The 17,394-nt window shown below is 39.2% G+C and overlaps 1 protein-coding gene across 2 annotated transcripts in view; it reads right to left on the reverse strand.

Annotated features, from left to right (window-relative positions):
- Positions 1–17,129, reverse strand: part of RB195_007311 (uncharacterized protein) — a gene marked incomplete at both ends in the record, with an annotated part of 39,138 nt that extends 22,009 nt beyond the window's left edge. Inside the window, 13 exons of one of the 2 annotated variants that reach the window (XM_064180866.1) lie at positions 7,461–7,567; positions 7,628–7,737; positions 7,889–8,006; positions 8,346–8,400; positions 8,472–8,626; positions 9,044–9,229; positions 12,489–12,567; positions 12,628–12,707; positions 12,769–12,915; positions 12,995–13,099; positions 13,207–13,272; positions 14,087–14,256; positions 17,120–17,129. In XM_064180866.1, coding sequence (XP_064037701.1) covers positions 7,461–7,567; positions 7,628–7,737; positions 7,889–8,006; positions 8,346–8,400; positions 8,472–8,626; positions 9,044–9,229; positions 12,489–12,567; positions 12,628–12,707; positions 12,769–12,915; positions 12,995–13,099; positions 13,207–13,272; positions 14,087–14,256; positions 17,120–17,129 — 1,388 coding nt within the window. Of the gene's footprint in view, positions 1–7,460; positions 7,568–7,627; positions 7,738–7,888; positions 8,007–8,345; positions 8,401–8,471; positions 8,627–9,043; positions 9,230–12,488; positions 12,568–12,627; positions 12,708–12,768; positions 12,916–12,994; positions 13,100–13,206; positions 13,273–14,086; positions 14,257–14,329; positions 14,346–17,119 lie in introns of those variants that run through there. The other variant, XM_064180865.1, reaches the window with a different exon arrangement.
- Between the last annotated feature and the right edge of the window lie 265 nt (positions 17,130–17,394).

Here is a 17,394-nt window from a genome sequence, read left to right on the forward strand (position 1 = left end):
TTTAAATTTAATAATTTAGAAATAAATAAGTTCGAGAATAAATTTATCCTAAAACTACTAATGCAAAAGAAAATCGTCATTTAGCAATAATTAAGTGAGTAAATCTAATTAGGTTGAGTAATAAGAAATTCTCAAAAAAAAAAACAGGATGAATCCACAAAAAAAAACTGTACCAACGTACACATCGCATACTAAAAACAGCTTTCTACAAAAGCAAGTGTTCGATTAGTTTGTCCTGTGTCAAGAGAGCACGAAAACGCACAGTTGATCGACGGCGACTAAGACGCGCTAAGCGTCTTAGTAAGCTCAGCGTGATAATGCTAACAATGGCTCCATTGCTCACGAGGCTCGATTTTCTCCTCTCTATGACAAACAAATGGAAAAACAGGGATGATCAGAAAGAGAATTCTAATCCAGAATTTTTATTATTATAATATAATACATCACCATCTTTATAATGGTTAAATTTTTCAAAATCATAATTATCTATTCCCATAATCAATGCAAAAATAATACACTAACATTTTTATAATAATTTAATTTTTTCATCAAAATTATTCTATTCTACTCTATTCCCACAAAAGTGAAATTTGTGAAGACTCAAGTAAAGCAAAGCAAGAAATATATAAAGGATAAAGGATAAAGTTTCTAGCGTTAACCAATCCGCCTGGGATGCGCCCCCACATTCACTTCAGTTCAGAATCGTTTGAGGTTTACGAACGTGTAACTGGCCCATACAATGACTTGCGGGGGCCGGCCGACGGGTCAAGTCAGTGTTTTTATCCTCCCAGACAAGTCTGGTACCAATTTATCGACCCCGGAGGGATGAGAGGCTTGGTGAGCGCTAGGGCGGATTCGAACCTCCGATCGATTGTGCAGGAAGCGGAACCTCTAACCGCTACACTACACCCGCCCCTAAGAAATACATAAAATACAGAAAATGTAGTCAAATTAAATATTTAACAAAATAAGAAAATATTTCTCGTTATGGATATTCATTTGTCATTATTTAGGTCCTAATCTCCCACCAGGGGCGGATGCAGTGCAGTCGATTAGATGTCCGCTGTGTCTGCACTATCGATCCGACGTTCGAATCCGCCCGAGGGCCAACCAAACCTTTCATCGATAGGGATCGATGAAAAGTTTGATACCAGACTTGTCTGGGAGGATAAAAACACTGACTAGCCACCGCAAGTCATTGTGGGGGCCAGTTACACGTTCCCAAACCTCAAACGAGTTTTAATTGAAGTGAATGCGTTGACGGGTCCCAAGCGGATTGATTAACGCCGGACACTTTATCCTTTATCTCCCAGCTCAGCTCAGTTCAACGAAAGTAATTTGAAATACAATCTATGCACAAAATGTTGGCGTTAGACTTAGATCAGATGGTTTTACAGTTTACACTCATAAAAATAGTAATTTTACATATTTAGAAGAGATATTGTTACATATGGAAGCAGCTCGTGTGACAGCAAACTTCACTCGATCCCTAACGCAGCTGAAATCGCCTGGAGGAGAGCGATATGAAGGAATTTTCTGCAAGCCATTTGCATATTAAACCTATAATAGCTGTGCAAGAATAATGATAGCAAAAAGTTGTTTTGAGAAAGGTTCCGCTTAGTTAGTCACTGCCATCCAATAAAAACAATACATTTTAAAATTAATTATTTCAGTAAAAAGAAATTCATTAGGATAGCAATGGCTAGCAGGCTAGGGATTAGAACTACGTGGATAAACGATATCTTAGTCTCGAGAGAATCAATTCCATCCTTTCTGTTCATCGAAACAAAGTTCGCTTCTCCCACTTTCCTTTAATCCACGATCTACAGAGGAGAATAAATAAAATGTTAATTAACAAATAGAAGTACGATTCAGACCAGTTCTTACCCCAAAAATTGACAAATTCACAAAAAAATCCTCATTTCGAAAAAGACAGTCCACATGCGGCCAAATTGCTCTTCTATGTGGAAAAAAATTGTAAAAATCAAAACGATCCTTTCGTACCATCAAAAATCTCAATGTTTTCATAAATGTGAAAAGAAAAATCAGTGTTCAAAACTACACAACTGAATGTTTGACGTTAAATCCCTCTTCATTCTAAGAATTATATGTTATGTCAAGACGAAGAAGGAAAAAAGTGGCAAAACCAAAAATCCGGTCCATCCGAGCTAGGATCCGCTGCTAAGGAAAATTACTGCAGCACTTCCTTTAATAATGAATTTTGGGTTATGTCACAATCTAAGCGCTTTTCTCAGGACAGTTAGCTAACTTAACTTTACTAAAGAATAATGTGCACTCATGTGACTTCTAACCACATAAGGTGACATCCATAGCTTTTGAACCACTGCTTCTTTCAAAAAAAAAAAAAAATCCTTCCATTCTTCCAAATTTGTAATCAGTGGTCAGAAGCTGTATTTTAACAACTGAAATTTTTTCTCTAATTAAGGATAAAAGCGGAACTGGATCCAAAGGTATAAACGTTCACAAAAATGCATCATTTTCTGTTCTCTATCACAAATGGAACACAATTAAAAAGAAGACAAGATGAGGGATACACTACACTTTGCATCTTTGTGTTCGCTCTTGAAATACGATACAACTTTAGTGGATGGGCGTTTTTTCACGGATTCTTTGTTGTTATTTAATAGCGCATTCGGTAAGCGGTTCCGCTGTTTGGCTGCAGCAAGATCGATCGGGGATTTGATTCCGCCCCACTGCCAACCAAACCTTTCATCCCTCCGGGGTCGATAAATTGGTACCAGACTTGTCTGGGAGGATAAAAACACTGACTTCACCCGTCGTCTAGCCCCCTCAAGTCATTGTATAGACCAGTTACACGTTCGTAAACCTCAAACGATTCTGAATTGAAGCAAACGTGGTGGCGCATCCCAAACGAATTGGTTAAAAGTAGAGACTTTATCCTTTTCATTCTTTTAAGTAATAAATTCACATCATGTGGAAAAACTTACAACTACATAACTGTACGATATTTTGACCTACATTTCTAGTTTTTCCACATTTTTAGAAGAGAAGACACCGTGTCAATAATCAGTGGTACATCACATAAAGTAGTTTATAACGTTAATACTACAATGTATAACCTTATAATATAAAGTCGAAAATATTTTGCTATTTGTTATGAAAAAAGAAGAGTATTAGATTATATTAGACTAAATTATAGTGCTTAATAATAACAAAAATTAACAATTAATAATGAAAAATTACAGTAACGACGTCATAAATTGACTATACGACTAAAAAAGCAGTACGGATATCTCCAATCTCAGGGAGTGTCTTGATTGCCGAAAACGCTAAAGAGCGATAAAACAAGTGAACAATTCTAATTTTTTTTTTTGATTTTTGGAACGACTAGTATAGAAAATAGTTAAAACTAGTTGTTTTATATTAGTATCCCTAAGAGGTTTTTAGATATAACCTTTATTTGTCTGACGTTAAGGCTTTTTCGGGGCCTTCACACGTGTTCCAATGGATGTGCACTTGTTGGTAGCGAGCACTTATCGCTGCCCAGTGGTACCAACAAATGGGTCTAATAGAAATAATATAAAACACGAAAAAAAACAACATAGACTAGACATAACAAAATTTATAAACATAGAGTGTGTCGACAAAGTGTCTGGCGCTAATCAATCCGCTCGGGATGCGCCACCACGTTCACTTCAATTCAGAATCGTTTGAGATTTAGGGACGTGTAACTGACCTATACAATGACTTACGAGGGCTGGGCGATGTGTCAAGTCAGTGTTTTTATCCTCTCAGACAATTCTGGCACCAATTTATCGAACCCGGGAGGGATGAAAGGCTTGGTGAGCACTAGGGCGGATTCGAACCTTCAATCGATCGTGCAGGACGCGGAACCTCTAACCGCTACACCCGCCCTTATAAACATAGACGCTAGAAAATATAGATAGAAGTAGATTGGATTCGAACCTCCGATCGATCGTACAGTCACAGCAGAACCTCTTACCGATTGTGCTACACCGCCACGCCACTTGCATTCGTGATAAGAAAATAGGCCACAATTTTAAGCAAATAAATAGATAAATAATGAAAAAATACAAATTTCAAATTAATTTCATTCCTTCATATAGTGCTACTATTTAGGTAACAAGTGAACCATGGAGGTCTTTGTAAGAACCTTTAATTACCTCTCTAAGTTCTGTAAGAGAAATAACTATTAATTTACAGCTGTTTATAACGATATCACCCATAAAAATAGATTAGTATATTTACAAAAAAAAAGCACCGAAAACTAGACCCCAATCCTCGTTTATACCCTCATTTAAGTGCGTCAGCAGAAATAACCGGTTCGATTGCTAGATGGTCGATTGAGCCCCAGAAATATAATGGATGTGGATATATTGAGGGATTGAGGGATATACTGAATCATCGCTCAGCACCCTATCCCAAAACATTCAAAATTTACACTACAAGTTGTTCTTGTAGTGTATTTATGAGGTCATTCGAGTCTCTCCGAACAAAGATCGGTAGGTGAAACTCTATGAAACATTATCTGTTAGCGATTTCCCGTAAACATACAGCATCATGATTCGAGAGAAAAAAAAACACTCACAATGGATACGGAACCGTGTGCGACATTTTCAGTCACACTACATAGAATTGTAAAAGGGATTGAATGCAAGAAAACGTGCCCTAAAAACAGGTGGTCACACTCAAAACTTACAACGACGCTACTACAGAAAACGTGAAACCCAGTAACGAACGTAAATTTACTAGTAATGCAGGGGAATCTACGTAAATAATTGCGATTGGAAGGCGATAGAAATGAGAAACGAATCAGTAAACAAACATTCGGAGCGAGCGGAGGAATTCGAGGTGGTACTCCTACTAATAAGTAATATTAATATTAATATAAATATTCATAAGTGAATGTAATCATTAGATAGTAACAGAAATTCGTAAAATCTTCTGCTTTCTAGTTTTTCTTTTAGCTCAAGAATAATCTGCTTATTTTTTTAAATGTATTTTAAAAACCTTTTCCTTTCCTGCATGACTTTTATTTCGTTTGTATTTCGCCTTTGATAGCAGCACAAATAAAAAACACAAAGAATTCTTCGTATTGGTTCTGATAAGCTGTACACAACGTTGTTAAATAGTTTTATTGGCTAAAGTTTCGGCAAAATCGCGCCTTCTTCAGAGCCTGAAATGGTCAATTCAATTTACAATTGAGACTATTGTATTACTATGTACTTATTTAATTTATTTAACAATCTCATGTACAGTTTATCAAAACCAATACGACATTTGAAGGCATCACCCCACGATTCCGTCGTGGTGCGGATTTCAGGTGGAGTATTCGTATACGGGATCATAGATTATGGGAAAAGGGGTGATTGCGTCCATTTCTTCCTAATTGCCGTAAAAAAAACAGTCCGGAAGATACGGCTTCGGGCGTTCCGGTGCGCGATTTTCTACAAGGAGTTCGATTGAAGCGCATCAGCCATGTGCACGCGCCGCATCTTCCGGGCCCCCTTCTCCTTAATCTACGATCCCGTATACGAGTAGTCCACTTGAAATCCAGCGCGGGACATCTGCGCCATATATGGATGGGACGTCTTAAGCAAATACACTACTCAGAGATGTTATGCCATGTTCAAGAACAGCAGTTTTGATGCAAACGTCTTTCTTTATACGAAATCATATACACAAATTGGTCGAAAGGTGTATAATTCCCGACTGTTTAATTTTGATAAAACTTCTTTTCTGATCGAAAAGAAACTTCCTGCACTTTGCAAAATTACACCTTACAGCTGTGGGTCGCCTTCATCAAATATTTTTTTTTTGTAGTTTTATCGAGAAGTGAAAGCAGAGGAAAAGAAGTAACCTTGAGAGGCGGACTCTTCTCATACCTGTTCCTCGTCAATTTAATCACTTTTCCAATCACCTTTTAACAATCTACATAGAACTTTTCTTCAAAAAAAAAAACAATATGAAATACGAAACTGGCCACTTGAATTTTTCGCGCCAAAATCTACTCCTATTGATAACTATTGATTGGGTATAATCGAAGAGAAGGTCTACTTTACTGGATTTACGTTTTCTTGTTTTGCTGACAAGGTTTCCACGAAATTTTATTTATGGATTGATGTTACGACAACTTCGTCTCTACCAAAAACCTGGGAAATTCCAAATTCATTTCTTTAGCAATCAGAAAACAATCTAACTAATTTTTTATTGCTTAAACAATAAATTTTGGGGAAAAAATTAAGAAAGAAAATCTACATTAACCCAATAGAACCAAAATCACTGAAATGACATTTTTATCGTCAACACGATAAAGGAAATATAGACAAGCCGTGAAAGATTCTCTTTGTGCATTTTATCTAAGCATTTCATAAAGGTTCTCTATGTACTGAACAAACTGGTCGATTTCGCGGCGCTAATTCAGTCAGCAGAGCAGCCGTTCCTCATAAAAGACTCGTTCAGCGGGTAGTCGCTATAATTTCCACCGTTTCTTAAGAGCCAGCACAACAACTTCAAATTGGTTCGTCGATTATAACTTTGTAAAGCTTTAGTCTCCGTACCACCTCAAAAACTCGAACAAACTTTTCGACGTCTTTAGCATTCGGAACCATTGTGTCGCTCGGGGATGGGCACCGTACTTATCACCCAAAGTCAAAATGCAGTACGGATATGATCTCTAAATTAAAAGTTTAAAGTTAAAGTTTCTGGCTTTAGTCCGGATGGGATGCGCCACCACGTTCACTTCAATTCTGAATCGCTTGAAGTTTACGAACGTGTCGCTGGCCCATACAATGGCTTGCGAGGGCTAGACGACGGGTCAAGTCAGTGCTTTTGTCCTCCCAGACAAGTCTGGTACCAATTTACCGACCCCGGAGGGATGATAGGCTTGGTGAGCACTAGGGCGGATTCGAACCTCCGATCGATTGTGTAGGAAGCGGAACCTCTAACCGCTAGACTACACTCGCCCTATGATCTCTAAGTAGCCAAGGAAATAAATTTCGCATGTATTCACTCCAGTGCAGATGTGGTCGACTATTTATTAGGCGCGTCATCCTACAGTATGAGTAAAACACTGATTATTTACGAAAGCAACAAGTCTGCCGTTGCAAACCTTTAATATCTGAAACGAAGCCAAACTGCAGCAAGTTCAGACAGCAAAATTAAAAATAAAAAAAAATTACAGCGAGTAGCATTCATTTTGCCAAAAGATCCCTATGAAAATTCCCGAAACTACCCAAAATTCTGTTTCAATTTTATTTTTTTGTATGCCATAACTTGTTGAGCCAATTTCACCTTACAAGTAATAGCCTACTTTACAGCTAGAATTCATCTATGTGTGTGAAAGTCTGACAGACATTAATACAAAATGTCTACCAGCTTTCCACTTCTAAAAAAAGAAATTCTTTTAATTTCATTCCTTTTCAATCAGTGTATAAACAAAAAATCCCACAGCAAACCTGCTACTTCGTCGACCCTCATGTACTTTCTGAGTGACTTCGATAAGTTTAGTGATTTCCTCGCAATCCTCTCTTTCCTCAACAGCCCGATAATCCGGTCTCGTTATCTGAAATACGAGAAGCTCCCACGAAACAAAAGAAAGGGTAGTCGGAATTTTGAACCTAACCTTAGACAAAAATCGAAATTTCTTCTCGTTGTTTAAATCGGAAGTGATCAATTTCGGGCTTCCCGAGCGTCCTTTCAATTGCACCGGTTTCGAAGTAGTAGTCAGTTGTCCTGAACATAATATTATGAGCGCCACTATGAGGTTCGAGGAATTTACTGGCCAATCCCATTCTGAAAATGATAAATCGCTAGCTCCACTGCGTGTGTGTTATGAGCTGTGCTTCTTTCGAATAACGTCGTAGTCGGACTGGATAGAGCTCACCAGGTCTCAGTTGAAGTTGGACGGGGGCCACATCAAGTCCTGCTTGCCATTCTGCTAGTGATGCGGCCGGAGTGGGACCTCGGGTAGGCGGGAAAAGGTCGGGATGAAATTGATCTGACTGGAAATAAAATTTTTCAAATAATAGGGAACCATGAAAGAAGACGAAGGAAAGCTCAGATAGAAACTAGCATTTCAGGAGAACTGCCAAAGGCTTTTTTGTAGTAACTGAGGATCTCCGAAATTACCGAAATTAACTTATTGATTGAAACCCTAAGGTAAGAAAAAGTAGTACAATAAACCACACTATGAGATTATAGACTTTCGATCCGATTATCCATATTTGAGAACGCTCAGAGCAAATTTAGGTAAGGAAGAAAACAGGAATATGAGACCAAACATAAAAAGGAAAATCAAGTAAAACGTATAAAAATGAGAAAAAAACAAGCAAAGCACGCACCCGACGGGGAACTATAAACGATAATGGTTGAACAAGTAAAGATTGCGGATGTAGTCTGAAGAAAAAAATGTACAAAAACTCACAAACATTTTCTTCAGCCAAAATCAAATCCTGAACGGAACTTACCTGTACACCCGCATCACTTCGGCACCGATTAAATTGAGAGCTCTCTTGGATATTGTACATATACACGTGTGAGGTGCCTGTTGTTGACATTCTGTTAAATATATTACATAGGGAGAACGATTTACAAATTCGTACAGGCGGAATGTCGAATCACCCTGAAACGTGTATAAGAGTAGTTTAGAAGCAAAAGTGTTTTTATTGAGAAATTCCTTAAAGGCATCACCCCACGAATCTGAGGTGGCGCGGATTTCAGGTTGAGTAATCGTATACAGGACCGCAGATTATGGAGAAAGGGTGATTCCTTCCATCTCTTCCTAATTGCACTAAAAACCGCCCGGAAAATGCGGCGCATGCACAAGGGTGGCGCGCTCCAATACAACTCTTCGTAGACAACAGCGCCCCGGAACGCTCAAAGCCTCATCTTCCTGGCCGCTTTTCACGGCGATTAGGAAGAAATGGACGGGGTCACCCCTCTCTCCATAATCTACGATCCCGCATACGAATACTACACCTGAAATCCCGTACCATCTCAGATTCGTGGGGTGATGCCTTTAATTCATTAATAGAATTACCTTTCCGGAAATATAGAGAATATTGAGATCTGGATCGAATAATGGGCATAATTGGCCTGAAGAACCATCGACATCTATTGTGGCTAGGGGAGTACCGAAGGATGATATAGAATGGATCGTGAATTGTCGACGATTTATTTTTGTATTACCAAATGTTACAAGGCGGTGGGCGCTGGCAAAAACAACCTAAAACAAATCCTTGGAGATAATTGCTTACAAATGAGGGAAAATCTTCCAAAAAATGACCGCTCTCCTTACGAAGTGAAAAAAAGGGAAAGAAACAGAAGATCTGGTCGTTAACAATCACGCCCCATTCCGCATATGATGGTGATAATACATGTATTCAATGTAAAACCTAATGTATCAGAGGGATGCAGAGGGACGCAGTTGAGGAAGATGAGGTCCAACCTTAGTCAACCTTCAACTTTAACCCTCCACAGCAATCCTTCAGTGCACGGCGTCAAAAGTAACGTTGTAAAACTTTTGAGGTAATGCTGGCCAACATGCCAAAATCTCCGAACTTCTAACACGCCGGCCGCTGGTTTTTCAAGCATTGCGACCACCGTCTGCGGAAGCGTTGGTTCAAAAATGGTTTCTACCCGAAGCTGCCTTCAAGTATTTCGTATTTCTCCTTCACATCTTGGGATTTTTAAGCAACCAGAATAAGCATATGCTTATATGTCAGCAAAAATATGTCAATTCTAACGCTTTTTATTTTGGTCAAGATTTTATTTTGAGCTGAGACATCCTCGATTGAAGAAAACGATGTAGCGCTAACACAAGGGTAACTTCATACCCAAGAGGCTCAAAATATTCAATCATTTAGAAGGATTCAATCATGGCTGCTCAATTTTCCATTTCTGAAAACTTTTTGTCACAAAAAAGATGTAGTCTTCTCTGTGACCGAATTCGACTTCATAAGTTCCACTGCATAAAAAACGTCTTTGAAAAATGGAAAAGAAATTGCGCGCCGCGTCTGCCAGGCGGAGACAGCGTTAGCGGCCCGTTATTAGGTTCCTCGTAGGAAAGTTCGTCAGAACAACTAGGAATAAAGTGGATAAGGTGCACGGCGTTGATGAATCCCTATGGTCCACGCATTCGACTTTAACTCAGACTTCGTTTGAGGTTTATGAGCGCCCGTGCAGCCTTAGAATGACTTGCGGGGGCTAGCCGATGTGTCAATTCAGTGTTTTTATCCTTCCAGACAAGTCTGGTACCAATTTATCCGGACCCCGGATGGATGAAAGGCTTGGCTGAGACTAGGGCGGTTCGATCAGTTGTGGCCACAGCAGAACCTCTTACCGACTGGACTTCACCACCCTAACTAGGAACAATTGAGCACTATTGCACACATACATAATCATGATCTACACTCCTTTATTTCTTTTTCGTGGAGAGATCTCAACATCGCCATTTTTGTGGTATTCTGCTTCTAAGAAAATTAAAAGAAACTAACGACTTAGTGATCACTAAAAATATTACTCAGAGCTTGAAAATTAGTTTAAACAAGTGCAAGATTGTGAGAAAGCTGAGTGAAAATGTATAGCAATACAGAAGGTCAGCAATTTCGTGCACGGCATCCATGTATATGAATTGAAAGGATTTTTAAGAAGTGGGATGGTGCACATATGAATCTCAAATCCCCTTGACGATGCAAGGAAGGTTCCCAGAAAAGGAAAGCCTAATATTTCAGCCATGACATTTTGCTGAGTCTTAATAAATTGAACGAAATTTAATCAACGAAAGATGGGAGCTTTTTTCGTTTTGTTCTCGCAGACCAACAGATGTGGACTGATGACTTTGGAAATCCTTGATGAAAAAAAAATTTGGTTGGGGTGAGCCAGAAAAACTGACTTGTTATTCGCATAATATCAGAATATTGTAAAGTACCAAGATATTTTCAAAAAAGAAACGTTTTTAGTGAATGTGTAATGATCTGAAATCCGTTTACATCTCTCGTAAAGACAACACCTGCTTTAATTGGTAAAATTGGTTGAAATATGAACTACATCGGCTATCAAAAATGTTGAATGGTTATTTTAATAGTTCCGAGAAAAAATATGGGAAGAAAAGCAGAGAAAATTTTCAAGGGCGATATAGCTAAAATGCTGAACAATGACCTAATGTGGGGATTAGTTCTCGCCCTTTTCTTTGTGGTTTATGTCCCCTCATTATAACAAAAATATTTTCGTCGTACAAGTTTCGAGTCTTCCTTAATCACTTATTCGAATACATTCTTCCATTTCAAAAGTTTAGAAAGTGACCGAATAGGACCCCGTTCTTTCTCCCTTTCCTTCTCCTCCTCTATTACGATCTTCTTGTTGGAAAAATCATAACGGACGCTTGACCCTTCCTCCATCCTTGAAAACATAGTGTTATACGTTTGATCCAACATCGATTTCGATTTTACAACTTCAACAAAGTTTTATTCGTTTTTTTCTTTTTGGTAATGACTATTTTCCACGCGTTGAGAGATAATCTCACTACAAACTCAGTGCTGTATTCAACTACCAATTTTCTTCGACTCCTAACGTTTTGATTCATTCTCTTCTATTTTTTTTTTGAAATATTGATGATTATTACATTTTGTTTTGAAATATTTTGTTGTCTCTCAAGAAAATGGTCAATTATGGTGTCCTCGAGCTTATGGGAAGAAGCAGATGCGAAATGAGGCCGTGCCGTGCATTCTCGTGCAGCAAATGAGGTTGATGGATAGACACCTCGCCAACAATTCTTTACTCAGATGGTTGCGCTGAACTCGTCGAGCTTACGGGAAGAAACAGGTAATGAGACAAATGAGGTCGTGGTGTATGTATATATATATGTAGATATCGGAGGTGAGCGAATCATTGCCGGTGAAGATGCCAACTTCTAACAACAACTAAGATCCCGGCCGAATCCCACCGAAGCTTTGGAGCAGTAGTTCCATTTGCTTTTCCGCAGGAAATCCAGAGGTTGATAGTGCAGTGGTAAGCCAGTGGTTTATATGTTCGGTACACAAAATGAACGAACCGAACCAAACGTTGCATGGGCACTTCCACTGATTACAAGCCACTTTCGTTTTTAAGATTGAAGGTATTCGAAGACTTTTACCCTTTTACCCGGACAATTTTTACATCTATTTCGTTGATTTAGCCTTACTTTCGCTCTAGATGAGAGGAAACCTCAATTTGGAATACTGGCAGCTGATAACAAAAAGGTCAAAGATAAACAGGAGAATGACCTACGAATCCACCACACGATGTATTAAAAAGGAGCAAATATTTTTGCGTTATAAAACTTAGACGAAACTCTAGCGATCTCTGTTCTTTCTTGTTTTTGTTTTATGGCAAACTTGGGTGTGTCCAAACAAATAAATAAATAACGATAACAATATCGAAATAAAACAAATAACAGTGTTATTAGCTTTTTAATTGATTTCCTTGAGCTGCTATTAGACCGTTACCTTTGGAGGCATTCCACCATCGTGCGGAAGCATGGCACTCTTCATTGCATTACCAGTGCGAGCATCAAAAATACAAACCCTAAATCAACTGCGTAGGGAAAAATGTTCCAAATATGTTCCAAATGAAACTGATTCATACCGATGAGATTGGCGCGAAGTGGCGGCGAATAACGAAGAATTCGGAGAAAAAGCTATATATGAAACGGAGAAATCGGAAATCTGCAACATTACGACTCAAAGCATCGATGCCCTTATGCAGCATCATAATTCACCCGCTAACCTCGTAAATTATGGAATTTGCCTCGACGTCCCAGAGGAAAATCTTGCTATCGGCGCCGGCAGATAAAAGCACATTATCCACAGTAGTATGCCATTCGACTTGATCAACTCGTCGTGTATGACGTGCAAGCGTGCGGACACATTGCGCCTGCAAGAAAATCAGAAGATAAAAACATTTGAAAAAAGTGAAATTCGATCATGAGTGAAAAATAATGAAAATCCTTAACCTTAAGCTGGTCAGTGATGTGCCAGATTTTCACCGAACAGTCAGCTGAACCGCTTGCCAGCACGTTGTCGTTGAAACCATCCCATTTGATGTCAGTGACGGCACTCTGCAACATTTTCCGCTGACCCTAATTCAATTGTTGTTCGATTGTTGCACTAAGCTCATCTCATCTTCTTCATTCCTAATTTTTAATCGATATATCATGTTCCCTACCGTATGGTCCTGCAACCACGCAAGTCCGACGCGTCCATGCTTGCCAAAGTCTTCAAGTGTGCCAACCTGAAAGAAAATGTAATAACGAGGCACAGTAAAAATAAAGAAAATAAAAAAGTAAGAATAAAAATGAACAGCCAGCTGCAGTAACAGTGAAGAGGAAACAGAAACGAAAGCAAGTGAAACTAACAGAAGTGGAATCAAAATTTGCGAAATCATCTCAAAAGAAGAACAGTTCTCCACTAAAAAATGAAAAAAAAGTATTTTTTTCATCTGACTCATTTCTACCTCAATTGTACTTGTAAAAGTAATATTCTGTCCTTAGCGACCACTTATTTCCCTGAAAAGAAATGCTGAAAAGCCAATTTTGTATTAAAATCAAGTGTATAGTTATATTTCATGCATCGTTGCTTTTTTTTTATCTTGCGACAGAATCCATTTGTGTCATTTTTTTTTGGTTGAATTTTCGAAAAAATTTCAGTAAAAAGTGTATTGGTAGAGGGAACTTTAGTGCGAAATCAGACAGGATGGCTACAATTCTTAGCTAATTGAGCGTGATTCCTAGTCGTATCCGGCGTTTCCCTCTTTTGCACTCAGGCTTATTTTTGAGATCCAGCCTCGTACCAAAAACTGCACACAAGAGAGTAAGAATTGTTGTTGTTTGTGCTTTCCGCGCTGTTCCAGTGATTGGTGATCTCACGTCTCAAAATTATTACCATAGGGAGCCTCCCCAGATAGTAAAAACCATTGAAATTTTTGAGTTAATACAAAAAAATCAATAAAAACATGCCAGTGACCGAAACGTTGTCCACATGGAGCAATGAATATGACAATCCGGATGCTCTTCTACTACCAATACGATTCAATTCTGACCACTCACAAGTATCTGTCCTCCGGCACCTCCTTCGAGAGCAATCGCAATGAATTTAGGATTAGCCACTAAGCAAGATCCATGGCCCGCTCCCCAATCAAACCATTCAGCGCGGGTTGTGCTTTGTCCAAAAATGTGACGAAATGTCGCCGCACGACTCCCTGATGGACACTCGTCCTCTGAAACAAAAGTTTTGTAATCTATATATTTGAAATTGAAATGTATGGGACGAAAGGGCCGATTGGGACCAACTTTTGCGTACAGACATTTTGGAACCAATCACATATTACAGGACAACAGGACCCTTTTCGTTTGAGAAATTGACTTTATCGATCATACTTGCGGTAGAGTTTCATTGATATTGACGTACTTCTGCCTGGCAGCAATGGGAATTTGCCAACAATGATTTTGATATGCCGCTTACGAGTGTGGCAACCTATTTTTTTTAACCAAAGTATCTACTTTGGCGATTTGTTGATGTTTATGGCCTTTCATTCCATGCCCAATAAAAATGCACATTTTTTAAAACATATTCCAAGCAATTTGCGCTTATCATCGACCACGATGATAGATAAGGGGCGTGGTATAAAGTACCGTTCGCTGTTATGGTTATTTTCGTGGCATAACGATTTGTACCGTCCAAGAGTGCGGCAGACAACTCATTACTTTGCTCACATTATTCTCTGCCTACTGTATAATAAATACATTCCACTGAACCACACCGTTTCACTGTGTTCAATTAGGGTGATAAAACTCCTATGTCTCTTGTCACCCACTTATAATATTGAATATATTATAATATTGATTTGTAATATTGACTTGATATTGCGAATATTGATTTTAATCTTCTTGGTTCCTCTTTTATACGCTGGCAGAACTCATGAAAGGTTATTTGAAGAGGTTCACTTATATGTCAATTACGAATAAGGTAATCATTTCGGATGAAATATTTGATATGCAAGTCATTAAGCAAAAACGATTGCGTAGGCTATGTCAACACCTTCCGAATAGAATATCGCAAAAACTGAGAAAGTTGGTGCATCTATGCGAAACTGTTCTCCAAGAAAAGAGGCTGTGCCCATTTATGCCAAAGAAGTCGGGGAAATTGGCTCAAAAGAAGCAAAAAGAATTATTAAGACAATACTGTGCCTGATGTATTCAAATTCTTTAACGCTGGGGAAGTCGTTGCCAGCCGTCTTTCAGCCGTCAAGCAAGGCTGCAGACACCAGGCCGGACGTTCAGACTCGTTTCGCTCACTTTTCGACAAATTCACTTCGAGTTATTGTGCAGCACTACTACACCGGCTGCACCAATTCAACCCCATGGGACCCACCCCATTTAACCGCTTTCTAGAGCCGGCGCACCTATTTGACGCCGTTGGATCCGTCTAACTCGTCTTCTTTCTGGATTCACGGTACACACTTACCCGTACAAACACACAACACACGTGACAGAACAAGCCCGTTATTATGTACCATGATTGACGATGTTGAGATCTCTCAAGTACACCATAGACTTCGGGATTCAAATTACGAATATGAGCGTTTTCGTGCTCAATTTCCCCTACCCGTCCCGAAAAACGGCTTCAGGATCTTCCACGACACCTTGCCACCCGCCGGATCTGCGACTCGTTTTTAAGGACTCGTAATCAACTTGAACCATGAGTGCTACGGAGAAGCCGGGCCCTCGACAGGTGAAGTGGGTTCAGCTCATGGGGTACAGCTCAAATGAAGGAGGTCCTTTCGATAGCCGTCCAAAAGTGAAGGGGTTCAGAGCACCGGCTCCGACTATCGCATCTATGACTTGAATTCCATATTGTCTGTGAAAGATCCTAACATCGTCAGTGTCGTGTGATACGCTGCCTTTTATGATGTATCCATTGTGCATTGCTAGTACACGACTGGAGAGAATGTTCAAGCGCTCTCATCAAAGCATTTGGCATCGCCGAAATATACAGCTATCAAGGTTTATCCATGGCAAATTGGACATCCGTTTCCCCAAATTGATCATAAAAGAAGGCCATTTCAACTCAGCGCAGATTAATGACAAGATCGAAATTACTGATTCTTCGGAATTATTGAGTACGGTATCACATCATACTGGTGATGAATTCATTCCACTAGTAGCTAGTCTACCATATACTTGGGTTTGAAGAAGTTTCTTGACTGGTTTTGTAAGCGAATGAACATAAAATTCCAGACCGGATAACAAAACTGACAAAGAGCAAAGCTAATAAAGTGCATAAAGTACAGAACCACAATTAAACTGCTAGATTCCGTCTATCACCAGATTGGAATTGTAAAATCAAAGAGGGAGATCGGAACACAGAAAAAAACTGACTTGTCAGGGAGAGATTTTCCAAACAAGTTTCGGCTGAGGTTATTTGTGTGCTTGTTCTGAACTTAACCTGTTAACCTTAGTGTTACACTATGGTAAACACATTTCAGTAAGGAAGTAAGCTACAGTAGAACACCATCCAACATACGAACGGCGTAAAAACGGAACAAGTGTGCAATTGTACTCAATGTGCTATGCAGTGAGATACTTGAACTTAAGACCATCACCCCATGAATGTGGGGTAATACGGATTTCAGATGGAGAATTCCTATACGGGGTCGTAGATTATGGAGAGGAGGGTAATTCCGTCCATTTCTTCCTTCCTTCTTCATAATTGCCGTAAAAAATGGTCCGGAAGATGCGGCGCGTGCACAAGGCTGGTGCGCTCCAATCGAACTTCTTGTAGAAGATAGCGCGCCGGAACTCTCGAAGCACTATTTTCCGCCAATTAGGAAGAAATGGACGGAATCACCCTTCTCTCCATAATCTACGACTCCGTACGATAGGCATAACCCATCTGAAACCCGCACCACCTCACATTGCTGGGGTGATGCCTTTAATTACGATAATACGATTTTTTGAAAATGTTTCGGGTGGTTTTTTCACAATTCCTTAGGTAATGAAAAATGTACGTAGACCCTTCTCTTTTCATTTTTCACAGGATGATGAAAGAGAAAAAGGAACAAAATCCTACAAAGATCTCACCTGATGGCATGAGAGACAGCAGCTACAATGCTATATCAAACGCATGGAAATACTATGTTTGCCCGTGCCTCTACTAGGCGGAATCTCTGAAATCAAGCCGTATACTCTATAACTATAGAAAATGTAACCCAAAAGTTCAATATAGCGGCTGCAACCAGAAAAAAAAATTAAACGAGCTTAAGATGGTGACATTTATTGAACATAGCCATCTAGAAATATTCACAAATTAAATAAATGGAAAAAAAGAACAATACGTAAAGCTAACCAGAGTTTCA

This window comes from Necator americanus, chromosome I, assembly GCF_031761385.1.
Source record: "Necator americanus strain Aroian chromosome I, whole genome shotgun sequence".
In the NCBI taxonomy this organism is placed as follows: Eukaryota; Metazoa; Nematoda; class Chromadorea; order Rhabditida; family Ancylostomatidae; genus Necator; species Necator americanus.